This window comes from Melospiza melodia, chromosome 11 (genome assembly GCF_035770615.1).
Source record: "Melospiza melodia melodia isolate bMelMel2 chromosome 11, bMelMel2.pri, whole genome shotgun sequence".
Classification (NCBI taxonomy): Eukaryota; Metazoa; Chordata; class Aves; order Passeriformes; family Passerellidae; genus Melospiza; species Melospiza melodia.
In genome coordinates this window covers 26,217,722-26,245,125 of record NC_086204.1, presented here as the reverse complement: position 1 = coordinate 26,245,125, position 27,404 = coordinate 26,217,722, and the positions used below count along the sequence as shown (strand labels likewise).

At 42.1% G+C, this 27,404-nt stretch overlaps 1 protein-coding gene across 1 annotated transcript in view; it reads left to right on the top strand.

The window, feature by feature from the left end:
* Positions 1 to 26,690, top strand: part of SLC1A7 (solute carrier family 1 member 7) — a 47,846-nt gene extending 21,156 nt beyond the window's left edge. The window contains exons 4-11 of the mRNA XM_063165184.1: positions 4,780 to 4,822; positions 6,075 to 6,294; positions 8,604 to 8,703; positions 9,965 to 10,198; positions 17,008 to 17,202; positions 20,300 to 20,434; positions 24,273 to 24,372; positions 26,454 to 26,690. Coding sequence (XP_063021254.1) covers positions 4,780 to 4,822; positions 6,075 to 6,294; positions 8,604 to 8,703; positions 9,965 to 10,198; positions 17,008 to 17,202; positions 20,300 to 20,434; positions 24,273 to 24,372; positions 26,454 to 26,690 — 1,264 coding nt within the window. The remainder of the gene's footprint in view (positions 1 to 4,779; positions 4,823 to 6,074; positions 6,295 to 8,603; positions 8,704 to 9,964; positions 10,199 to 17,007; positions 17,203 to 20,299; positions 20,435 to 24,272; positions 24,373 to 26,453) is intronic.
* Positions 26,691 to 27,404: the final 714 nt, after the last annotated feature.

Genomic DNA, 27,404 nt, shown 5'->3' with positions numbered 1-27,404 from the left:
TGTGCAGCAAAACCCCAGTCTGGTGGCTTTAATTCCACAGCGTGGGAGACTGCAGCCAGACTGTCTGCTGTGGCAGGGATTAGGGGCTGATAACATCCAAGTCTGAGAGCAAAACCAGATTGGGGCTGCAGAGCACAGAGTGCCAGAGGGAAGGGGTGCTCTGAGTCAAGGAAACATCTGCCATACCTGTGGCAGTCCTGTGCTACAGCCAATGGCCTCATTTCTGACTGAAAGGATCTGCAAAGGCCGAATGCTCTGAGTGAATGACACCGTGGCCAGCACTCAGAGTGAGTATCTCAGATATTCAGCAGCATTACTGGAACCAGAAACTGGCCTGCTATTTCTACCAGAAGTTACCCAGGAGATGTGAAGGAGCTGTCCCAGTGGCTGCAGGCTCATGTTCTCGGCACAGTTCAGTTAACAGAGTCACAGTGACACAGTTTAACTGTGCTGCTCTTTGTGCCACTGCTGTGGTTCTGAGCCAACCACCTCCTAAAGAGACAAGACAGCTCCCACATCCTGGGGGCAGTGCTGAAGAATGGCTTCCTAACACTATTCAGATTCCCAAAGCAGCTGAAATTAGGGGAGCAAAATCAATCAACTCTGTTAATTCACAGGTCAGTTACTGGGAGACAATGGGGAAGGGAAGAGGACCTTGCACTTTTGGCAAGATGCTAAATCATCCTGTGCCTAATGGGACCCTCAGACCTGCTGCTCAGAGCAGGTGCTGCCTGCCCTTGATACAAGTCTTTAGGATTTCCTCAAAATCCACAATTACCAAAGTGCAGAACATATGCTGCCATAGTTGTCTCATATTACATGTACATACACATTGCTAATTCCATACATCTACATCTGAACCCTCTCACCCCATGCAGAATTAGGGAAGGGCTCCAAACTGTGCTCGTGGGACGCAGCAGCCCGTGCAGCCCAGCAGGCTGCAGGCAGAGATTTGATTAGTGGGTCACTTGTGCCCATGTGCTGCTGTCACAGCAAAGGCAGGCCAGGCCTGCTGGGCCAGCTGGGCTCAGCAGCTCAGCTCTGCAGAAGGTTCACTGAGCTGATATTGAAGTTTCATGCACATTCATCCCTTTAGCCTCAGCTGAATACTCCTGCTCTATCTGGCAGAGTTCCTGAGGCAGAAGATGCTCTGGGAAATGTCATTCCTCAGGGCAGGCAGTATTTAGCTGTTAGTTTTTATGTAACCAGAAAGCCTATGTCTTCAGTTTCTGTTTTACAACAATATCCTTGTCTCAGACCCAAATTTATCTTTGTTTTAAACCAGACTCAGTCAGTGTTATGCAGTAGGTTTAATTCCCTAGTCTTATGTGAAATTATTTCTGCTCGGAATGCTGAGCTGAGCCACTGAGGTTAGACAATGTTGCTTGTGCCACAGAAATGAATTCCAGATCACATTAAGTTTCCTGCATTATTATTTTGTGACCTGTGTCTTGTAAGCAATCTGCAAGCAATGCTGCAACTTCAGAAGTATTTTATCTGCTTGGCTTTCTTAACTGAACAAACACAAGAGTATTTATAGGTGTTGACAGCAATGATGAGCTCGATTTGAATCACTCCTTCCCAAGTGCTGGCAGTGTCTTTAATTCAGGGTACATCAGTGATAAACACAGTGCCTGAGTAGAGACACAGCCTCACTTTGTGATCCTGATCCATGTGGGTACAGCTGGATCTCATCCAGAGCTGCACAGAGATCTGCAGGGACCAATCTGGAGGCAGGCTGGGTGCTGGAACAGGGTGGGCAGAGATGGACAGGGTACAACACTGTGCCATTCACTGTGCTCTGTGCTGGGGAAATGCCCATGTGTGGATTCTGAGCCAGCCGGAAGCTCCCACTCTGCAGCACCCCCAGGACTCAGGTTTGTGGGCAGGATCCCACAGGAGAGCTGCCCCAAGGACCTTGTGAGGATCCAGGCAGCCTCCCCATCCCAGTTCTACACCAAAATGTCAAATCCTCCATGTCACTCTCCCTTCAGTCTCTTGTTCTGAGCCATTCCCAGGTGATCCTTGCTAAACATCCAGCTCAGGGCTGGCAATATCAATGTGCAGCAAAACAAGCCCCTCAAGCAAGAAGTGTTTCTGAGAACCAAGAAACCTCCCCAGTTACCTTCCATCTCTAGGTGCCAGTTCAATTCCTTCTTCTCACTTTTTGTTTCTAGTCCATTAAAGTTCTCATTAACCAATTGCTCTCTTAAATGTTTTTGATTAACAAAACTTAATTTTGGCTAATACTGGATTTTCTCAATCCAAGTAAACCAGCTTAAAATAAAAATAAGCCGAGGCCCTGGCAAACACATTCAGGTCATCCTTTCACCAGATAAATTGTGTAATTTTGGTCAGGCTAGTCTCAAAGACTGGATCACAGTGCATAATTTATTAAAAAATATTGGGAGAATTCCAGCATCTAGTATTAAGTGGGTAGTTGTAATTCCTGCAGGATAAAGAATGATAAAGAAACAAAATGCTTTAATCCTCTACAAATTTGTCTAACATTTAATCTAGCTACTAACCATATGATATTTCCTTTCTCAAGCAGTCTTAATTGTTCTTAATTCTACTAATTAGGACTATGAGGGAGAAGGTGGAAATGATCAGCAATTAAATTCACATTTCTGTGCAAAGCCACAGCTCGTACGTGAGGTGCATATTCAGAGCTGTGCTGGAATCTCTGTGTGCATCTCTGCTTTCAGAATATTCCACATTCACACAGCAGGTCAGAGCACAACCACCCCCCTGAGCGTCCCTGCAGCACCTTTCAGCCCAGCAAAACAAAGACAAGTTAATATTAATGAAGGCTGTAACAATCTGGAAGGAGAGTTCCCTTATGAGGCACAGTAAAGCAGTAACCACCTTTACTCTCCTGTAACATCCCCTCCATCTCGCCAGGCCCAGCTCCATCCAGCTGTCCCCAGCTGGTTCCCTGTGCCAGCCAAGCCCCAGGGCTCAGGCAGGTTGTGCCTGCCCCTGACAGGGAAAGGATGCACAGCTGCCTCCTGTCTGTGTCTTGCTTTGGCTGCAAAGCATTTGACATTTGAGCCAGACTATCAGCAGCTCCATGGACAGTCTGCAGAGACAATCCAATGCCTTTATGAGACTCATCTGCTCTCAAGCAGCAGGCCAACAAATTCCTCTCATGTTCAGTCTTCTGTTTCAATCATTAGGCAGTACTGCTATCACTTAATTACATTTTTTCTCCCACAGTTCTCCCTAAAAATGATAATCAATTACCTCTTTGTAGAAATTGCTCTCACAGATTGACGCTACTGATGCAGAATCTGCCTCATACTTTTAACTGTGACCATAGTATCATGTTATGATCACTTAAAATAGAAAAAAAAATTTTGTTTTCTAAGCCAGTGCTGCACAGTGACTCCATTAGAAACAAGTATGTGCTGCTGCTGCTGCTGCTGCAGAGAGGAAAGCAGCTCTGGAAATGTCCCTGGTTCAGCATGCATTCAGCTGTCTGTGCACACAGTGATTCTCTTTGAAACTGAGAACAGGCTTTTCACATATATTTGAGGGTTAACCTGACTTGGGGTTTAAGCAGGACTTTGAATTAAAAGTCATTTTGTTGGAGAACTCAGGAGTTTTTCCTTGCATAAATACAGGTATAAGAAAGAAGATAATTGGGTCATAGACTGTCACTGTCTTCTGCCCCAAGGTTCAGAAGCTTAGAGCTGGAAATAAATCAGTTCTGAAAACAATCCTATTAGAATATCACACAAATCTTGGTTGCCAAATGCTGAATAGAAATGTATGACTTTTTAGCTGGTTTTTTTCCCAATTATACTATGATTCCTCTTTGAAGCCTGCAGAGGGTGTGCTCTCCATTTCAAATAGGGATTGAATGTCTGTCTTTCCAGCTCAAACTGAAATTATAAATTAGCTCCATATATAATTGTGTGAAATGTTACAGAGATACACAGAAAGTCAGAAAAAGTGACAAAAAGAGTCCCTTTTGGAATTAAAAATCTGTTGGTCTCCCTGCAGTCTCAGTGTTGGGTCATTGCCTTCCTCTGCAGCTCAGCTGTGAGCAAAGATGAAGCTGCTGACCTCATTCAGGTTCTTATTCTGAAGCCTCAGAACTTCATCTAAATAAAATTTATCAGTGTACAGCTCTAATCTCAACTCCTTTAATCAGGAATGAGATCCTCTTTTTGAAAAGCAAACTGTTCTTGACCAAACCACTGCAAAGTCTACATCACTTGCAATTTTAGTGATAAAAATATATTGGGGTACTAGAGTTTGTCAATTAGCACAGGAGTACTTAGAAGTGCCACAGATTACAGCACCCAGGGGTCTCAGGAATACGTCCCTGACTGTCCTGAACAGCTCATTATCTAAGTAGGGAAGGCAAAATATGGAATAAAAGAATATTCATCTCCCCAATTAGCAGAAAGGCAAGGGGAAGGGAATCATAGCAATTCTGTCACCCCAGTTACAACATGGAGACTGTGGCAGAGCCAGAATCTGCAGCCAGAGCTCCTGGGTCTCCCCCCATGTGTTTGGAAGCAAGTCCCAAAACCTCAGTTCTGAGGAGCTGTCTCTCTGTTGGGCTGTGCTCAGCCAGGCACAGCTGTATGGCACAGCTGTATGGCACAGCTGTATGGCACAGCTGGGGAGAGTGGCATCCTCTGCACCTGCCCAGCCCCTGCTCTCCAGGAGGGCAAAGAACTGATTTATCATGGCAGACCCAACACACAGTAAAAAGAAGTTGGTTTCAGTTCCATAGAAATTATTCTTCTATCTGTTCATTTTTAGGAACATGTTCCCAGCCAATCTTGTTGAGGCCACATTCAAGCAGGTAAGTGGCAATATTCCTTTTATTGATGAAAGACATGAGCCAGCATTATGTGAAACATGTACCTTTGTAAAACACAACCCAGATATAGACATGGCATAGGACTGCAGACACTGGTAGTACCTTCAGCATTTGGCAATTAATGAGTTCCATTCCATTAATCTCAGCAGCCATGGTATCTGAAGGCAAAACAGGGATAAAGTGCTCTCTGGTGTGACTAGGGAATAGATATGCACTCCTATGTCGGTTCCATATCCACCAGAGGAGAGCTGGAATTTATTTAAGAGCACCCTGCAACACTACACAAAGGAAGAATAGAATAGCATGTTCAATAAAAGCAACAAAATAATGTATTGGGGAAGAATCTAATGACTCAGGTTGGAATTCGGCAAGAAAAGCTCATCTAAAAGTTCTGAGGGAGCAACAGGCACGGCTGTATTTATTTCACCTGGGGGAACGTTTCATGGGAGCCTTACAAAGACAAGGGCACTCAGAACCTCTAGGAAATCATTCCTAATTATGTCTTACAGGAAAGTTGCTCTGTCAGAAGGCAAAGTGTTTGCTGCACCAGGATTTGATTATAGGATACTCAGGTTTTGTTATGCTTTTCCAAAAATTCAACTGTTTTTACAGATTTTAACAGAGAAGGACAGCAGTGTTCATTCTTCTTTTCATGCCAGTCCCTTCAACATGCAGCATTGTTGCAACAGAGCACTTAGGAGGTCTCATTAAACTATTAATGTTGGAAAAGAAATGAAATTTAGCAAAATATTTAATTATAGCGAGTTGTGTGTGAACTGGTTTGTTAAAAGGTAGTTTTGTAGCCGTTGAAAGTGTGTTGGGTTTTGTGTGTAACCTAGCAGGTAGTCTTAGGGATTTAATAAATATTTAAACTAGTGCAGGAAAGTAAGAATGCTAACCTGTCTGGAGGCAGCATACAATGCTCTTAGAATAAGATAAGCAGAGGATTAATGATCTTGTTTGTGAACCAAGGAATGTATCACCAGGGGTCTGTGACCAGGCAAGGGGAACGGGGAACTGTTTCTTGGAGACTTTGTTGTGAATCGCATGTGTAAGAGGGAAGCACCCATACGTGAATTTGGGGGCTCGGGCTTTAGGGACGTGAGTCCCCCAAGCTCCCCGGGCCCTTAATAAAGCACCCACAAAACTTATCCGAGTTTTGTGTCATTTATCAATCGGGCAACATTAATTGCTGTTGGGATACTGTAGTAAAAGCCACTTTGTTTCCTTTCAGTACCGCACCAGGAGCATTCCCATCATTAAATCGAACAAAGCGGCGGCCGAGAGCAGCACCCGCCGCATCATCATCTACGGCGTGCAGGACGAGAACGGCTCCAACGTGCAGAACTTTGCCTTGGACATCACCCCCCCTCCTGAAGTCATCTACAAATCAGAGCCAGGAGCCAGTGATGGCATGAATGTACTGGGGATTGTGATATTCTCTGCCACCATGGGTAGGTTTCTGACATGTTTGGTTTGTAATAATCCAGGTGTCCATTCAAGAGTAAAGGATTGGGGTTGGGTTGCTTGGTTTCTTGACTCAGCTTTTTTAGCTGTTTCTATCTAAACATTTTGGGGAAAAGGCAAGGCTGTTACAGAGCTGTACCCCAACCCTTGCAAAGACAAATTTTCAAAAACCTTGATGACTTTTGTTCCATGGAGTTGGGTTTCCTCTGCATTCACTTACAACCTTTTTTTTTCCCTCAATTATTTTGAGCTTTTATTTATGACCCATCTTTTGCTGACTGTAAGACAACCTTGTACAGTGTGCTCAGAGGAGTCTGGAATCGCCACCAGTTCAGACCCATGGCCCCTCTACCAGTATGCCAACCCATATTGTTTTATAAGTTTTAAATCTGTGGCTATTCCTTTTTTGATTGAAACCTCTTGATTTTATTTTTGGTATCCTGCAATGAAGATAGTTCTATACCACCTACTAGCTTAGCTTGTAAGAGTAAGAGCTTCTGTCTGGCTTATTTATTTAGTTTAACTTGCTGGAGGAACTCATTGGTGCCATGTGTGTTATATTATGTTTGTGGATTTGAAAGAAGAAGTTTAAACAAACATTTCCTAGTTAACCATAAAGTTCTGATTACTTTTATAAGAAAATGCTGATCAAATTTTCCTTACGTAAATTTATTCTTGGAAGTTAATCTGGTCAGCAAAGGTTCCATAAAACATCTTTGACTGTATTTATTATATTATGGTTCATAGCAGCACGAGGGGTCAAGATTCAAAGCTGGAATTAGTGGATTTGTCTCTGTTTTTTTAGCTTCTGCAGTGGGTGGTATTCCCTGTACAACCCTGCTGGAAACTGGCTGTCTCCCAGTTTGTAGTATTTTATAGTCCATTTCCAAAGTACAACATCACTACAAACACTATTCCAGTCAAAATCTACCGGGTATGAATGAATTAATTACATCTACTTATTAAGAGCAAGGGCAATTTTCTGCTTCTGAGAACAGAAGATCATTCATTGTCTGCCCAGAACTGAATGTACAACTTTCACCGAGCCCCTCAGCCTTGCTGGCCTGGGGCTCAGAGGGTGGGAGCTGAGTCCTGGCTTCTTCCTGCCTGATGGACACAAACAGCACCAGGATTGTCACCCACAGCATGGCTGCTGGGTCACCTCTGGCTGTACCAGCCAGGAACAAACCTGAGACACCAAACCCTCCACAGTTATCATCACCAAGGACTACCTCAGGCTTTTGTTTTGAACAGAGGATGTGTCAAGGCTGTCTTCAGCCTATTGCACCACCCTCCTACCCTCCAAAATGGAAGCACTGAAACAGCTTAATGAAAGAGTGTTGTCTTCTGATCGAAAAGTTATGGCTTAGATGATCGAACAGGCTTACAAACTCCCATCTTGAGAGCACTGCTCATGTGAAATCCCTGGATAAGGCAGCAGAAAGCCTCCCTGCCTGCCTCAGCAGGGGATGGCACTGAAGCGGCGCTGCCTGAGACGTGGCTTGGGGCTGTGGGCCCCAAGGGACAGAGCCAGGCTCCTGCCCAAAGCAAGGGCACTGCACATCCACAGCAAGCAGCAGCACACACCCCTGTGCCAGCCCCTGCCTCCCCAGGCAGCTCCCCTCAGAGGCAAACTCCCTCGGTGCAGCCACTTTTTGAAGCGTTTCCTCGAGCAATTGACTCAATCACTTACAATCCTTTCAGGGAGGATAATTAGCTATAGGAAAATGTTGTCTATTTATATGCATTAATGGAAACTAACACTGTCTGGAGAATATATGGTTAGATGACACATCCCAGAGTTGTATATTCAGTTGCTTTCTGAGCAATGGGGGTCCATACATGGGGTTTATTTGCTTTCTTCTCTGCTGGTTAGTCCTCACAGCAATTTGGCCTTTCTCTCCATGAATCTACATTTCCTTACCTCCCCCAAAACTGCAAAGCCTGACTGACTATAAAGGTTAATTATTATCATGTAGACAGAAAACTACTGAAAATATGACAGAGACTCCATTACTAACTCCCCATTACCAGAACAAACCTCAAAACCTGGCTTTGCCTCCTAAGTCCTCGTTCGTGCTGCCTGGCTGTAGGCAGCGACATTTTCACTAGAAAATGTTTCTCGGTTTGTGTTCCACAGATCACTCAGAGCAGGGAAATCCTGCACAGGGCTCTATGACTGATGGTTCAGGACACAGCCTTGCTACCAGGGGGCTTTGAGTGTCAGCAGGGAGGGAAAGCACTGGGGCTGTGTGTGAAGACACCTGAGAAATGAACCCAAATGCTCTGATTGCAGGGATCATGTTGGGAAGAATGGGGAACAGCGGCGTCCCTTTGGTCAGCTTTTGCCAGTGTTTGAATGAATCTGTCATGAAGATAGTGGCAGTTGCTGTTTGGTAAGTAACTGTTTAGCTAAGAAAATCAGTATTTTTTAAAAAGAGTAAGAACATTTCAACGGAATAAAATGCACAGAAATTTCATACATTTATTTCCAGGGAAATAAATGAGGATGAATAACCCTTAGTTTTGCAGAGCCTCAGCATTTGAGGATGCACATACATCTGTCCCTGGTGTGTACCACCCTTTTGACAGGACATCCTCTATGTTACTGCCAAATGACAGAACATGGTACAGCTGGGTGGGGTGTGCTGTATGCCCCAAGGGCACTGCCAGTCCCTGGCCATGCCAAGGGGGATCACAGCCAGCCAGGCCACACAAGGCAGCAGCACGATGGGATGTTCTAGCTGGTACCTCCATCCCTTCCAGCACTGCTGCAGACCCAGCCAGACCTGCCAACACACCTGCCCCAAAGAGCAGGTGGCTGCCAACAACAACAGCTATCAGCTCAGCACCTTCTCCCCACTGCAGGATGTCCCCCGGTGTGGCTCAGCCTGATGTGGGACAGGGAGCCAGCACTCAGCCCACATTCTCTCTTTCCAGCTTCGTGGTTCCAATCTGACTGACCTGGGTCAGGGAATGATTGCTAGGGTGGATATGTCAAAGGAGGTAGTTTATTTCTGGAAAATGAGGAAGTAGTGTCCAGTCTCTGGAGATGACACAGCTGCAAGTGGAAGATGGCTGGCTGCTCCCAGATTTTTTTTCAATTTAAAGCTTTTTGGCATCCAGGACTTTGTCTGCAGCTGCGCACAGAAGCACAACAGTTTTTATAAAGCACCTGTCCAGAGTGGATTCAGAAAGTAACAATTCTTCTGCCTATTTATCTGCCCCAAATCAAACCCCCAGGCAGTCCAAGAGCATGTCTAATGCATGTTGGTGTTTCTCCTCTGTCTTCCAAAGGCAACATAAACGTTTACTTAAGAGCTTCCAACAAAAATCCATGAACAGCTACATGAGCACAAACACAAGAGAGGAGCTCAGGATTCATTCCCCCTCTTCCCAGGCATTTACCTGCCTGAAGCTAAGTCAGAGCTGCCTTTGGAACTAAAACATTTTAAAGTCATTCCTTGCCAGTGCCATAACCTCAGCTGTGCTGAGGGGGACCCCACAGACAAAACTGTCCAGAGCATCCTGCTCTGGTGTGGAGACAGAACAGCCAAACCCAGACAGGGCAGGTTCCACTGCCACTGCAAGGAGCTGCAGCTCCTACTGCGTGATGGAAGGGAGCTGTCTCCTGATAATGTCTTTCTTTTTGCTCAGGTATTTTCCATTTGGAATTGTGTTCCTAATAGCTGGCAAAATCTTAGAAATGGATGACCCCTCGGCCATTGGGAAGAAGCTGGGTTTCTATGCCATCACGGTGGTGTGCGGCCTGGTGGTGCACGGGCTCTTCATCCTGCCAATGATGTACTTCTTCATCACCAAGAAGAATCCCATTGTCTTCATCAGAGGGATCCTTCAAGCCTTGCTCATTGCTCTGGCCACATCCTCCAGGTATTACAGAGTTTCTAGACAGATCCAATGAAATACCTGCTAGATCCTTGCTACAGCTCCCTCTTGGGAAGAGCACACTATTGCTGTAGAGGAGCAGATATATCTGTAGCTGAACAATGGTCTCTGTCCAATTCACTGGTATAAATTTTAAAAATTTGTGTCTCAACATTTGGAAGTTATGTGGGAGCCACTGGATAATAATATTTGTCACACTGTTTTCCTTTGGTTTAAAATATATTGGATAAAACCATTTTTTTTTCATAGAGGACTAGAAAGGAAATAAGTTCTTTTTCCATATTAAAAAAATGTGCTTCTTAAAAAGTTAATGTATATGAGGGACATGCAGTTTGTTCAGACTTCATTTTTGGTATTAGTGGGGAACCTCCTATTTCAGTCATGTGGAAACATTTTATCCTTTTATCCTTTCCACTCATGTTAGTCTTTGTCTCTTGGTACATTAACAAAAGACTGTGGTTGCAAGCTATTGTCCAGCACTGGGAAAGTATTTAACTGTTCTCCTCAAGGAATAATATCTTTTGCACCCTCTTTAGAGAAGATGCACAATGAGTTTGAACCATAGCTGAACAAAGGTACAGTGAAAATGGAAACCAGCTTGTGAACAGGCTATGAAAATGACTCCCAACATGGATAAAATGGTGCATGAGATGGACTTGAAAGGGCTGGAATTGCCTTGCACAGAGCAGAAACGACAATTAAAATAACATTTCTGTGTAGCCAATATGACAACACAGTTTCATGGCATCTGTGGCTGAAGGAATGTAGAAGATTAAAAGGAAGGGGAAGAGGGAATTATTATTTCAGTACAGAAGGTACTGGATTTCCACTGTGACATTTTACAAGGTGTATTTATATATATTAGTTTGCTCCAAAATGACCTATAAAGAGCAGCATGCTGAGAAACACACAATCAAGAAAAATTACATGGTGGGTAGTGCTTAAACTCTAACTACACTTAAGTAATTAAGGAAAGCTTTTTTTATTAGAATGTAAAAAGTTTGTAGCCTGAGATGTCACCACATCCCCAGATACAAGATGAGAATTTTGCACTCAAAGATGTTAATGCTGGAAAAGGCTCATCAGGCTCACATTTGATACACTTAACTTCCTTCCCTGCTTCTCCAGGAATTCTCTTTCTGAAAACTCTATTGCTGACAATTCAGATTTTTAATCTGTGCCATTCCTTTCATTCTCTTTTTTTTTTTTTTTTCTAGAAGGAGACAGCTTTTACTAAAAATCTGAGTATTTCTCCTTTTAGAAAACAAACAAACAAGTTTTTATTCGTATAGATGCCTTTAACAAGGGAGATTTAATAAAGACTTACAAGACCAGCAGGTATTCCACCATTTCAAAATCATTACTTTTCTTGATTTTCCATATTATGCATCAACATTGCATTTTGGTTTTATCACCAAGTTAGGAGTCCCTTACTGATCTGGAAACTGATGAGACAGAGGTTTCTGTCTCTGCTGAGCCTCTGCAAGGGAAACCAATTGTTACTTGAGGGTTTTTTCAGCCCCATTTCCTTACCCATTACAAGGTGATGTGAGAGTGCCCTCTGACAGTGGGGAATACACAGGGAATTCAGATTTCTCTTAAAGCTGTGCTTTGACTCTCCTGGGCTCTGACTCCCAGACAAGACCCTGCCTCTGGAGATTTCAAGTGCTTTGAGACACTTGAAAAGCACTTGAAATCTTCCTTCAGCTGTGCAAGGAATAATTACTTACAGGCCCAGAAAGGTGTATTGGGAACAGAGCTCTGGCACCAGCTGGCAGCTCAGTCTGCACCAGAACCACCAGCAGGACCCAAAGCAGATTTAGTATCATTATTAGCAGAAGATAAAGTACCACCAAAATTCAGGTGAGTCCTGAGGGAAGGCTCTGAACATAAGGATTTGGGTCTTTGACATTTTTGGATTTAGCTGTTTGTCCCTCTTTAAGAATGTGTGTATTTTGCAAATCCAACACAGGCCCAACATGGTTTCCAATGTTTTTCTGCTCAAATCACAGTGTCTTTTCTAGAGATAGCTGAACTTTTCACCTTCATTACACTGAAAGGAATGGATACTGCACATAACTGAGCTGTTGCCAAAAGAACATGCACAAATAGCTGGGGCTGGACAGGAGAGCTGCCTCTCCTGACAGTCAACACATCTGCATTTGGTTAAATAAGGCTTGCCACAGGGGCATTATATAACACTTGTCATGTGGGTATTGGATTTTCAGATCATCCTAGAGGAGAACAAAGAGTTGATTTTAAGAATACTGATGTGGTTCTTGGAGATGTTTCTATGTTGGTTCAGGTCTATATCTAAAGATAGAAAGAAAACCACGAGTCAGTGTGCTGATACTCATTGCAGATTCTCTGCACCTGGGGAAAGCTTGTTTTTAAACTAAAGATCAAACTACAAGAAGCAAGAACAATATCATTTACAAAGCCCAAGAATGTAACACAGGAGAACCTGAAAGCCCCTAAGCAGCCATCTGCTGGCAAGGATTTTACTGCATCTCAACATTATTTCTGCTCATTTCCCTTCAGTGAAAGTTCTGCACCCCATTCTCAGTCCCCTTATGCCTCTCCAGAAACCCCAACCACTGCAATATTTTGGGTTGCACCAACACCAGTGCAGAGGGAGAGGCAGAAAAGCAGAACTTTGTCATTTGGTGCATGCTTTAGGACACAAATGAACCTGCACAGCTCCTGTTTCCTGCACCACTGTGAGGTGCACAGCACGTGCTGCCCCTGCCCACCCTGCCCTGGCTGCACATCTGGGCATTTCTGACTCTGCTTCCTTCCCCTCTCACTGCCCCTCATCGTGTCACCTCTCACCACGCTCAAAAAGCAGAATTTGGCCAGCAGGCAAAACTCATCTTGATTTTAGCTTTCCTCTTCCAATGGCAAGAGGGAATTTTGTTTTTCTAGGTCATCTTTCCATATCATTAATGAATTAAAGCAGCATCTTTTCAGTGGCACATCCCATCAAAAGGAGCAATTTTCATCTTCTCTGAAGACAAATTATAAACCATGAGTTTATCAAGGGTTTTGCTGCTTATGAAACACTAAGATCTTGGCTATTGCACCGTGTAAATTAAAGGCAGATTTAGTAAGGGGAGATGAGATCAGTTTGCTGATTTTTTGGAGCAAATATCAAAATGCATTTGAATGATAAGATAAACAGAGCAGGCTGAACAGCTGTTCTTCCACAGTGACTGGCTGTCTTTGTGGCTCTCACTAGTAAGAGCTTGGCCTGGGCCACCATTAGCTTATGCTCAGTCCCTGCAGCTGCAGCATTTTATCCCAAAATTGAGATAAGACTCTGAAAATGTATTTTTAATTGTTAGAGTTAATGCTGGCAGAAGATACTTCTCAGCTGAAAGCTTTGGGTCAGTTTTTAAAAGATTTAACAGATTAAGATCAGTACTTTAGAGTATTTTTTTTTTCTCTTAATAAATATTAAATGTCAGGCTTTAATGTTACTGCTCCACTGTTTAACACTAGATAAAAATAGCTTTCAAGAAAACAAACTTCACCAAGTTTAACTAGAAAGACAAACTAGACAAATTATTTGATAATGTCTTTTATAATATTGAAATTATATATTAATATTACTTCAAAACTACAGTAGAACCTTTTTTATCCCTTTTCCTTCTGTGAGCTACCAATAACCAAAGCCTTAAATAAGACATATTTTTCTGGGGTGTGCCAGATGATACAATATGAGCAAAACTGGAACATCATTGGACAACCTCTTCTAGGATGTTCCACACAACTTTTGTCAGCTGTATTCAGGAAAAGTTCATTTCTGTGAAACAGGTGCTGAAAGGGAAACCAGGGATGTAAAGTAGCAATCTGCTAAGTGAGAGGTTAAAAAGACTGCTTGGGTCAATCCAGGCTGAGAGAGGACAAAGCTGATTTTTAACATCATGTGTTGCAACAGCTGATGGTGCAAGGAGAAATATAGAAAGCACATAAAAGCAAATTTAGTGCAAATTGAGAAGACTACCTCTAGATCATAAATTAAATTTCTCATCTGAGCAGAGAGTTCTGGAAAGTCTTTCAGCAGGAGTAGAGGTGGGACACACATCCTACTAACTCTAAGATGCAGTGTCATAAATTTGAGTGAGATAATGTAGTAGTTGCCTGTCTAAGAAAGTACAATAATCTGGAAATTTGTTTTCTTGCAATATCTTGCATGTTTTTCATCATCATTGCCTTTACATTCTGACAATGTATTATTGTAATATTTAACAGACAACAAATCCAATGTGTTGTTATGTGCCTTAGAAATGTTACTTCAGGCAGCATAAAATTCAAATGAAAGAGATAGTGAACAAGTTTAAAAGTTGAATTCTTGCAAAAACAGTGTCATAGAATCTGCTTACAACAATGGAAATAGATACAGATTTTGCTGGTTGTGCCATTGGTATTATGAGATTGTTTTGCACAATATTTTTCACATATCAACCAAATTGTAACGTTAATCAGCTGAAATGTGCACATTTGACAGCTCAGCTCTCTGCCCTCAGAACAGGCACACACTCAGGTTTAATATTCTGGTATGTCAGAGTGTGGGCAGGGTGGCAAGGACTTGTAAGATTACCTTTTTGTCCTTATTTCCAACCAAAGAAATTAGACAGGGTTGTGTTACAGAAAAGCCAAATGTCTGAGGGAAGACTGTCCTGAAAAACAAGTAACTCTCCAAAACTGAGTAGCTGCAGAAAAGAGAGACAATGAGTAAAATAATTTTTTCTTGGTGAAACCTCTAGTCAGAACATCTAGAAATGCTACTGAGTCTGCTCCTGGTTGCAGCTGCTCCCAGGGATTTCAGTTCAACATTATTTGTGAGCCTCAGCCTCTTGTTTTATGAACATTTTATGGCAAACAAGAAGCAGAGGATTTCAGTCATTCACAAATGACCGTGTGAAAAATGACAGGCACGCTCAAGAGAGAAATGACATCTCCTGAGCAGCTTGGGGATTATGGGGTTATGCTTTGCTGTGTTTGTTTTTCAAAGTAAATATTGATTAAACACCAGGACTGCCTGAATTAAAGAGTTTACTATACCCCAATTACAGGAGGTAATCAGATTTCCATTGCTTTCTTGCCTTTCCAGCGTATTTACATACTTAGAGAAAGACTTTGGTCTGGATTTTCAGGCAGTCACTGCCAGTTTGTGGTACATAATTCAGCAGTTAGACTTCATAAAGTTATAGAAAACAGAGCTATCATACTGAAAACATAGGCTTGTCTTTTCTCTTTTGTGTTTCCACAGCAGGAAGTTACTTTTCCTTTCCAAACACAGTTACTTTCCTCAAACAGCTTGCACAAATATGAAATGACAACTCCTACTCATGGAAACATTTTGCTTAGGCATTCCTGCAAACATGGGGTGGTGATTTCAGAGTTTTTGGAATCCCTCTGTGCTTTCATAGACCATTTGCAACAACTGAGATAGAATTTGCAGATGCAATGTGTTATCTTCAATTGAGAACAGCTAATGATCATTATAAGATTTAGGTATTGGAGCCATTGTGATGTGAGGGTCACTACACACAGTGACAGAGCAACCTGAACTGCCAAACCAGGGGGAAGACACCTGGATTTCCTGGCTCAGGGCATGTAAATCACAGGACAACAGGACACTGAAGATCACAGTGTCACCATTGTGTATTTCCCCTATTACCATCTTTTTTAAAGGGTAACTTTGGAATAATTTTGAAGAAGTTTGCTATATTACATCTATTTAAATAGTCAGCAGCTCAGATGGTGAGCAGTGTATTAAAGTTGGTATAATAACAAGGAAAATATTTTGTGATTTGTGTACTTTTTCAGTGGTGTTACTTATTTTCTATACAAACTAATGTGCCATAAAAACTACCCCCTTACTCACTTGAATGCAGTCTCATTACTCATAACATCAGTGAATGAGCCACCACATGGTAAAATGCAGAATGTGACCAAAAGGCTGATAAAACATACAAATGAATATATTTCAGTGTATTAGTATTTAAAAATGTGTGCCTTTTATTAAAAATGAGAAAATAAATGACCATACAGTGTTTTGTTAATTGTCTCAATTAATGAAAACAAAAATCAGAAATATTTTTTAGGGTACCAAGCTCAATTTAAAACGAATACCTGTCAAATGTTCTTATATTATCCATTTTCTATTCCACACACATCTCATTTACACGTGTACACATTATTATAGGACCTGCAGTTATGTGGTTGTTTTATGGTCAGACAAGGGCTGAGGGCAGATCTGTCCTAGAGAAAAAATGGGATTTTATATTCTTAAACACAGACATTTTGTCTGCAGCTTTTATTTTCAGCCTGCTGTTGATAAGATCTTTGTCTAGCCCTTGCAGAAATAAAAAATTGTTTACACATGAGGTAGGCCTGAAAAGAAATGTTTTTAGAAACCATGAGTGTAAAACAGTTTTCAGAGATTTTAGTAATAAGCTGCAAAGGATGTTGCTCCCTTTCTTTGCATTTGCGTGTACAACACTGCCTCTGTGGGAATTCTGTCCATTTGCTTCTGAAACAGGGAAAGAGAGAAAAATATTTCTAACTTTGGGAAGGAAAATTGGCACGAACTCCAACATTTATACGTGTAACTGTCTTTATCCTCCAGCAAGCAAAGGAGTGAGTTACCTGGCAAGTGAGTCCTGGGCAGAGCAAGGAGCGAGAAGCTCGGATGGTTGTGTGAAACTTCCCCTGCCAGGACAAGATTTGCTCCAATTCCCCAGAAACCAAAATAACCCAGTGTGTTGTTGTGTGCTGTTGTGCAGCTCAGCCACTCTGCCTATCACTTTCAAGTGCTTGCTGGAGAACAACCACGTGGACAGGAGGATCGCGCGCTTCGTGCTGCCCGTGGGAGCCACCATCAACATGGACGGGACGGCGCTCTACGAGGCCGTGGCCGCCATCTTCATCGCCCAGGTCAACAACTACGAGCTGGACTTTGGGCAGATCATCACCATCAGGTACACACCCAAATTCCACATGCTGGGGTTTGCATAGAGTCATGGAACCAGCTGAGTTGGAAGGGACCCATCAGGGCCGTCGTTTTGTTGAGTCTGAGGCCCTGTTCTTGTTTGTAGCAAGAACAAAACTCATCTCTGCTGTTATCATGCATCCCTCGTGGAAGGGTTGTTTCCAAGTAACACAGAGATCAGGGACTGCTCACAGAGAAATTGAAGTGGTCCTGTTCAATAGGTGCATGTGGACACCAGGAAATGTGCTTCTGTTTGAGGATAACTGTCTAATTTGTGCTTTTAGGCAACCCACTGATCACTTCTAGCATTGGAACATTTTATTATTATTGGTGTTTAAAACACTATTTTTAACTTCACAACTGTTTTCAACTTAAAGTCTAATTTGTGTCTTCAAGTGAAAGGAAAAGATTAAAAAGTTGCAAAACTGGAAGTCTTACATCAAAGTAACAGGGAACAGTGTGTGCTGGGAAACTCTTGCAGGCTTAGGGGAAGAGGGAAGGAAGACAGATGCTACCATCGGGGCAGGTTTTCACTAAGATGTTTTTTAATTGTCTTTTCTGCTGCTTGTTAAAGCAGAAAGCTTCATAAACAACCATGCTCTCAGTGGGTAGAGAGTGTTATAGCTGTGTACTTCATCCTTGAAAGGTCTGTAATGGATCCAAAAGACTGGAAGATCCAGCTGAACAATTACTGCCAGAATAACTCCAGTGACTGCCAAGGAATTCCTCAGGGACTGAAACCTGTAGGTTTCCAGCAGGGAACAAATGATTATAAAAACATTCCTCATAGTCAGAGCTTTGTGCAATCTATTTGAGATCTGCTTAACTACCCACCCACTGACCTCACCACTGCCCCACTTACACTGCTGGGCCTTGCCCATCCTCTGCTGGACCTGAAAACCCTCATGACAAGAAGAGTCCTGAAACCAACCCCAGATGACAGCTGAGGTTTGCTAATGGGCTTCTGGCAAGACCTGGTTGGACTACAAAAAGAAGAAATAAATTGTGCCCATATGAGCTCTGCTTCAGGCTTCCACTCTCTTTGAAAACTGTTGGAATGAGCCTGTGCTAAAATTTAAGTCTTTTGTGATTTGGAATTTTAAGGGATTTTTTTTTTAGTATGTGATGCTAAAACATGGCAGAGCATGAGCAGATATTACACACAGTTTGAAGTAAAGAACAGCAATTTAAAAAATGAAGTAGAAGGGTGATAGTAAATGGGAAGACTGTAAGCTCTAACTTTTTCTTAGCAGAATCTTCTTTTATCTCTTATACCCCCCACATTAAGTGCTAGCACATAAGGACCAGACAGAAGTAAAACAGTAGACTGAAAATACAAGTAAAGACTGGGGGAAATCCAAGAAGAAAAGAAAAATAAAAAGATGCACAAATGAGGAAGCTAAACAGGAAATCATGGTGGGCTCAGTACCATCAATGATGTCATCCAAATTCAAACAGTATTCTACAGGCCAAACCTACCCTAAATCTTGATACTTCAGGACCTGGAGATTTAAAATTCAAATAATTCTGAATGCCAGGATATTTTTGCCAGAGGGAAAAAAATATTGGACAAATAATCAGTCTACTTTGCTCATAGTTTGTAAAATCCAGGTTAACAGTTTCTATCAATGCAAACATTGACGTAGCAGAGAAAGAAAGTAAAGATTTCCATCAGCTGATCATCTTACAGAAAAAAACCTCGATATTAAGGTAAAGATGGAATGGAACAGCAGATGAGCTTGCTTGTAAAATCTTAGTTAAATATTCCTGGTTTTATTCCCAAATAAGACCCGAGACTTTGTGGCCTGATGTAAGAGGCAGAAGCAGTCTGATGAGGCAGCCATTTCACAGCACTAACTGGAAAGGCTTTTAATGTTAATTACAGTTATCTCTTACTCAGCTACTGAACTTCTGTTCCTTCCTATCTATGCTCTATTACAATGTTATTAGGATACTACACAAGTTAACTTTTGCAAAATTTAATTTTAGGTTTTTCCCCTTCCCTATCACACCCACATGCTAATGTATTTTTTTAATTTAAAAAAAAAAGGGCTCTAGGTAGAAACACTGCTGCTGCTGTACTGGTACACTGTACAGCTGTATCAAGGGACTGGATATCCCTGTGTTTCAGTTTCCATATGGGTGAATACACTTATCCTCATTTTCCATAGTAGGTTAATGAGACTTAACTGCTTGCCAAAAGCCCTGACATTCTTGACTGATGAATGCAGAGGATTATCAGTGTAAATGCTTTCTGTCATCCTTTTACAACTGTCAACATTTGTTCTTTGTCTCTCTGCTGGATGGCCAAGCTCTTAGAAGTCACTAGTTTGGTGGAAATGAATACATCCAGTCACTTTTGCTCCTGGAAAAAGGAATTAAATCCCTTCCTTAAAAATAACATTATGAAAAAAAACGTTAAACCTGCCAGGTCTACTCTTGCCCTGGTCTCCCACTCATTTCTATTTGCCTGGCTGAAAAAGTTGTATGAAGGTCAAGTAAAAATACTTACCAGAAACTGAACATGCACAGTCACATTCAGGCTTGCTTCATATTTATATCCAAGTAAGCAAAGCCATGTGCTGTGCAAGGGCTTCACCCTGGCCCAGCCTCTTTACCCTTGGCCCAACCCTTGAGATGGATTGACAGTGAAGGCCCAGGCAGGGCCAGCCAAGGATTTGCCCATGGTGACCCAGAGGTGTCTGCTGGGAGCTGGGCTGCCAAGGACAACAGCCACGAGCGGGGCTGGCAGGCTCCTGGCACTCAGCTCTGGGTGCTGTCATCACCCAGGAGAAGCTGGCAGAACTCAGCCACAGCCTGGCTGGCCCCTCTGCTCTGCACCTTTGATACTGGCAGAGAACAGAACTGCCCCACCAGTGCCAAGGCTGCCAAGGCTGCCAAGGCTGAGGGTGAGAAATTAGCCCTGGGCAGACACTTTGGCCTGTTCTTGCTGCCTCACCTGGATTCTGCCAGGTGAGACAAAGCACTGGCACTTCCATGCAGTGCCTTGTGTAAGAGCATGGTTTAGGAACATGGTGTGGTTTCTTCCAGAAAGTAAAGCTTATTCCTTTCTTTCCTTGTTCAAGTATCACAGCAACAGCTGCCAGCATAGGGGCTGCAGGCATCCCACAAGCTGGCCTGGTGACAATGGTCATTGTTCTCACCTCGGTGGGGCTCCCAACAGATGACATCACATTGATTATTGCTGTCGACTGGGCACTGTAAGTAACACAATTTGTATACATATGTATGTATAAATTACATTTATATTATATATATATATATATATATATATAATATATATATAAAAGAAGTGATTCTGTAATCTGAAATGGTATTCATGTAGCCTTACATTAAAAACTCTGCTGATGTGGACATTATATTGAAATAGATAGACAAATAAGGGAGTCTAGATGAGTCTTGGAAATATGTCTTGCATGGAAAGGCTGAAGAAATGGAGTAAATTCAGGCTAAAACCAGAACTGGAAAGGTCACCACAGCAGCTTTTTACATAGATAAGATTGTCCAGAAGAGGACATTGATCAATCTTCACATTCACAGGGAGGGAGGATAAAGAAGTAGAACAAAGTACCTACCTCAACTCAGATCTCAAAAGAACTTAAAACTACTTTTATCTAGGATAGTCAGTGGAAGTGGCTGCACCTAGCCAGGCTGGATGATGATCTTCAAGACCAGTTTGAAGGTTGAGCCAGTCAAATGTGCTTAAGGGGTAACTCTGGACCTTTCCTCAGGCAAGGATAAGGGGCCAGCATTCCTAGGAAACATGGTTTGCCTGCACACTACTTATCAGCCCACTGACATTTCAAGGCCATCATGTCAGAGTAGTAAAGCACTCTGCAAGAGACCTGAGCCACTGCCAAAGCCAGCAGGCAGCACTGGCACCCCTGGCACCCCTGTGCCCATGACAAGAGCCATGCAGCACGGGGATGGTGAGGGCTGTGGATGGCTACTGCTCTGCAGCCCCAGCACAGCCAGCCTGAGTGCTGGCACCAGGAATGTCTGCCTCTCACACAGGTCCTGATGCCATTCTGTGCTCTCTGATTTCAGTGCTAAATAGGCAGCACCTGCTTGCAGCCCCCAGTTCTGCAAGTGCAGCCGCTCTGTAGAGAGGGCACTTTGCTGCATCCCCAGTCAGCAAACTGGGGGCTGCAAGCAAACCACGGGCTGAAACTTAACACAGTCAGGATGAAAGGGATTTGTGTCACCCATGAGAAGAGTCACTTTAAAAATTCATATGGAGTGGTTTATTTGAACTCTCAACTTTCATGTAAATGCTGATGAATCAATCAATTTTGAATAGTCTAGGAAGATGAACCATAAAATACTGGTCCCTAGCTCATTAACTGTGTAACTAGCATATGCATACACAAGGAAATATCCAAATTATTTTAATTTAAGCTAGATAAAATATATTTCCTTTAATATAGGGAGTTTCATTACATCTGGGTAAATTGTGTCACAAGTCCATTCTGTTATATATCCTATTTTACTCAACTTTTAGCCACTTTTTTTTTTTGTATGAAGAATTGTGAGAAAAAATATTTTCTGTCCAGTGTTACAGAATGTTATTATTATTAGCATTAATAGAAGTCATGAATCTTGTGTTGTATGAATATTTAAGACTGTATTACAAAAGCCTTTTCCCTCTATATTGCTCAGTTTTTGCCCAGCTCTTGCAACATCAACATTTCATTGTTTTTCCAGTAAGCCTTCCAGTGTACATGGGAATTATTCTTCTTTTTGTCTTACACAACTTTTCAAAACAACAGAGAAAAGATTTTTCAGGCTATAGCTCCAGATGGCATTAAAAAGTGAGTAAGGAATAGACCCAATTTTCTGTCTTTTGCAGATGACCTTTCAAACAAAAAGCATATTTCTGTATTTCGGCACTTGGTGGTTTCAAGAGCCTGCAGATGCAAAGTGTCAACATGGTTGACACGATGAATATTTTCAGTATTAGTTTTGGAAGTACTGGAGTAAGAAGAATGCTTAAAGAAGGCTGGTTAGATGATCTCACGAGACTGAAATACCCATTACAATGCACTGCAGGTATTACAACTCTCTTAGGTAGCCATAATGTGTATGTGACCTTCATACCTTTAGTTAGTGCTTAGAGACATAAAGAAGAAAAGCAAAATGCTTCCTAGCTCATTTATCAAACACAAGGTAAAAGTTTTACATCTTTAATAATATCAATTAGAGCTCAAATATCACTAACTCACACGTTTGCACTGAGAGAAATGCCACCAGCAGCAGGCTGGCCTCTCAGTGGAGAAACAGCGATGGTGTGTGTTGTGATTCTCCTGATGCACAGTGCAGACTGCTCCATACACTCAGAATGGGGAACTCAACTGTGCCAGGCAGTCCCTTTGCTTAAGAGTTTCAGTGTGGAACACTGTTTCCTTGGAAAAATCCTGCCTTGAAAAGGTGCTAATTAGAGCTCAAAAGGGAGCTCAAACTCTTGAGCTCTGCTCACACAGCTTCTTCTCTACCACAGCTGACTTGTTGCACAATCCAAAATTCACAACACTGAATATCTTTCCAAGAATCACTATTTGATAATCAAAAGGAAAGAAGTCAATGAGTAACAGGAACTTTTATCAGTATGTGCTGTAACTGCTTTTTTTCCCTGTTTAACATGTTCCTGTGGAAATTTTCTTCAAGTCAAAACCCTAAATCAGAACAGCAGGAACTAAAAAAAAGGGATTGAGCAAACAAGTGTAGTGGAGTCAACAACTGTGTCCAGGTATAGGCTGTGGAATATTATTCTTGAAGTTACTCACAGTTGTATGTACAATTTGGTAACTCCATGCATAAATAAGCTTTCATGCAGGAATTTTCATGATAATTAAACAGGCAAATGCATAAACATTTATATGCACGGAGTATCTGCTTAAAATATCTGGAAAAAAAATCAGCACAGAGTTTCAATTCTTTTCTATATTAAGATACAGAATCAGAAATCTGGGCAGTGTTGATATTGGACTGTCACTGACTTTAACAAGCCAAACATCTGGAGATTTCTGAACCTCCATTTTAAAACCTACATTTATAAATTAAGTTACTAATATGACAGAGTTTTCAGATGTATATGTTTTTCTTGGAAAAGACGTGACGTATTTCAGACTTAGAAGCTATATCATCTGAAATCTCATCAATTTTAACTAATGGGTTCCAGGATGATTCAAGTGTAACACTTGTCTTTGACAGCCAGTTGCTTTTGTCTATTTACATTCCATATTTTAATAAATTTATTTTTAGACAGTGTGTAAAAGGTGTAAACAGGGAAGAAATCCCATAAGTGAATAAATGAAAAATAGTTTAACTATATATACACAAAATACTGTCAAGCATACAAATTTAAATTGGAAAAGGTAACTGAAAATGAAGAGTCTTTAAGAACTACTGCATAGGATGCATAAGGGCCAAAGTCACCACAGGTTTTACAGGAATAAAAATTACTTAAATATGTTCAGTGGCTGCTTGGTTTGTGAGTGTAGTTACATAGCAATCTTCTGAATTATTTTGATTGTATCCTGCCCACTCTACCAACACAATAATCTTCTTAAGTAGCACTTTGGTTGCTAAGATTGGTACCATGATCACTAATAAAAGGGACTGGTTGTGCTGGCTGATCTCTGCTTTTATTGAATTCGGACATTTGCAGCACCAGTCTCCAAATCAGGCCATGTTGCTGACCTTAACATATAAACTGGGACAGAAATGCAGGTGTGATGTGCAGTTCCACCTTTTCAGTGCTCAATCAGTTTGCATCTCTCGGGGGACACAGCTGCTCCACTCAGCTCAGCTGCACAACCAAGTGTGTGGCAGCACAGCCCATCAAGCTCAGAAAAGGCCGGAGAACCCAAATTACCTGTTCAATAACTACAGGATACCTGATACCAACCTTCTTAACATTTCTAAACATTTTAGCTCATAAACCCAGCAAAGCTGACCTTCAGGCATAATTACAGCTGATGGAGGCACAGGAATTTCCCCAAAGAGCCAACAGCTCACCATTACTGTTTCATTTTGCAGAGACAGGTTCAGAACAATGATCAATGTCCTGGGGGACGCGCTGGCTGCTGGGATCATGGCCCACATCTGCCGGAAGGAGTTCATCAAGGATGGTGACGAGGTAACCACGCTGTGAGCCAGGGTGTGCCAGGGTGTGCTGGGCTATGGCAAAGAACCTGTGAGCTCCCACTCCCACATTTGGTTCCTCTACTTATAAAGGATGTTTCAGAGAGAGGACAGAATTGGGCAGCTTAGCACATGGGGTGGAGGGGTCTTTTTCCATGAGGTCGTGTGAAAAGCCACCGGAGGTCAGAGCCTGCAAAGCAGCTGTGTCTGGCACACTGGGGATGGGAGCAGCAGAAGCAGCTGCACTGTCCTGCAAATGCATGAGATGCTGGGACTGTGAGTCCCACACCCAGCACCCAGGTCCTGACTGGCCAGTAATCTATCCTGCTAGAGGTGTGACCAGCAACAGAGCAGGGAGACAGATGTCCCTGACTATCTGTGTGGAAGGAGAGGTGAAGGTATCCATGAGTGTAGATATGTGCAATCAATGAGCTCACATGAAAAGGAACTACCCTGGGCATTGTGAGCCTCTGAGTCAGCATAATCTGAAGCCACCCTTGCAATCATTTTTTTCCCAGACTAGCACAAGCACATGACTCCATTCTAGACTTCATTCTCAGACATCTTCATGCTTTCTGCATTTAATACAAGTCCTTCCTTAGAGCTTTGTTTTTTCCTCCTCTGTATCTTATTTCATACAGTACACATACCTCTGTATTCTGCCCCTGCCTCCTTCCACTCCTGTGCATTCTCCTCCCTCTGTGGCATGCATAATTCAGTCCCTCCGTGTAACAGGAACTCCTCATGTCCTTCCTTCAACCCTTGACAAAGGAGATTCCTAATTCCATGAGCCCACCAGATTTGGAGGTGCTAATCTCCAACCATTTTAGCTCCTGGCAGACTCTCATTACCTTTCTTCAACAAAGACAGAATAGCAATGCAGGAACATTTCTTCATTGGGACTGATCTTCATAAGACAAGTTTCATTTCTGTGCATCACCTGTAGTATTCTACACAAATGCAACGTTTTGTTTCTATCATTATTTCTCTCATTCTGCAATTTTTAGGTCAATCCCATTCTCATGCCTTCCTGCAACATTCATTTAAAAGTCCTGCTCTTTCAAGTAGTATGTAGAAAGACAGGCAGTGTCCTCTGAGGTAATTAGCACCTGCAGTAATTACTGATGACAGGATTAGGACTGACTACAGGGGCTACACATGCAGCTACCTACAAAGGCCCTAAAACACAGCCTATGGGCAAGGGAGGTCATCCATTACAAAGCCAGCGGTGTAGGCTGAGCTCCTGCATAACACAGGCCTCCTGACATTTCCCTGCTGGACTTAGAACTCGGTCAGAACTTAAGAAGAGATGTTGCAGTAATATGAAATCCCTCCTGAGGGATTATTTAGTCATCTGTGATGAGATTTTTCTTTGAATCATGATCTGTAATGGTATTAAAATATACTGCTGGTCTGCCATACATTTTGGCTGCATAATTTGTGCAGTTAGTAATATATACCCAAAGGCCATATTTTCTCAGCTGCAAGCCCACCTCCTTTCTTTGCCAGTATTTACGTCTTACTTTCCCCATCAGAATCTGGCTTGATTTAAAGAACACTTCAATATTTAACTTATGAATCAGTTAATAAAATCCCCTTTATTTCTTTCAAAACAGAGCAAACTGAAGAGACAGGTGTTATTTTATTGGGTTAGAAGAAAGGCATAAGGCAACAACAAATGATTTGTTGGTCCTATTTAATTGCACCCAAGAGCAAGCACTGCCCAGAGCTCAGCACACTGGCCATTGAGAGTCTTTACCTTTTGAAGTGAGCCCTGGAATTCTGGTCTCTATTTATCCTACTTGTATCATTTTACCAATGGCGAGCAGCTGTTACGAGTGTAAGTTCAATTAAGAGTTGTGACAGAATTTGCATTTTTACACAGACTCCTTTGCTTCATGCAGATGGTGCAAAGATGCTTTAGTGTATATGAGAAACAGCTTCTCGAAGTCCATGGGGGCTCTAGATAATCCTGGTGAATGTAAAGCAGTCCACAGGCTTTCCAAATAAAAATTCCCTTCCTGTTGTATACAGCAATCAGTGGCAGTATTCCAGATCTTAATGCTTTTCACATAGGTGCCATTGATCTGTGAAACTAAGCCTGTTAACATCCATCAGATTGTGGCTTACCAGAGAAATGGCTGTGTGAAGACCATGAATGAATCTCGTGGACCAGAAACAGTGAAAGGGTTGCAGCACCATATACCCATACAAGTGGAGCCAGAAGAAACTCCAGTGGAGAATCACACTAAGAAATCCAACAGTAAAGACCACTGCACTATTGAAATAAATGAACTAGAAACAAATGTGTGACTGCTACACTCAGAGGTATCTCACACCTCAGTGACCTGATACCCAATCTCTACCTCACAGCTGGAAGAAGGACTCTTTGCCTTGAACAGGAAAGCGTGGAATTATGGCCACCCTGCTTGTACTGGAGCTAGGAGACCAGCTGTGACCGTCAAGAGAGGCACACAGCTTGCAAGAGACATGGGCTTCTTTAGGTGGAAGATTTTACTACTGAAAAATTAACTAATGGACTGCTACTGTTTTATTCTGCACTCACTGACTTCAATACGGTATTTGACACTCCTTTGGCTTCCTTTTTTTAAGCTTTTTTTTATTTGACCCTTTTTGATTTTCTAACCAAAGCCTTTTTTTGTGAATCTCAGTAATTACCGACACTGTAGAATTTTTGCTATATGAAAATGTTTCACCAAAATTGCTAAAGATACTAATTTTGTCTAATATTCACTAAATATAGAGTTTGTGCTTAGTTTTAGAACAGCAGTAAGAAAATCACACTGATTTCCTGATCTCAAGGGGTTCCATCTATTCCTAAATAACAGTGCAAGCACAGGGGAAGTGAAGTGTGCATTTGTGCAAGAAAGGGCATTAAGGTAACTGTGATGGGCAGCCTTCAGAGACAGGCAGTCGAGTGTGATACCTAACACAAAGATTTCCTAGGTCACTGCAGAGCACAGTTTGCCTTCCAAGTGCCAGATTTATTAACCTTTTTTTAACCTA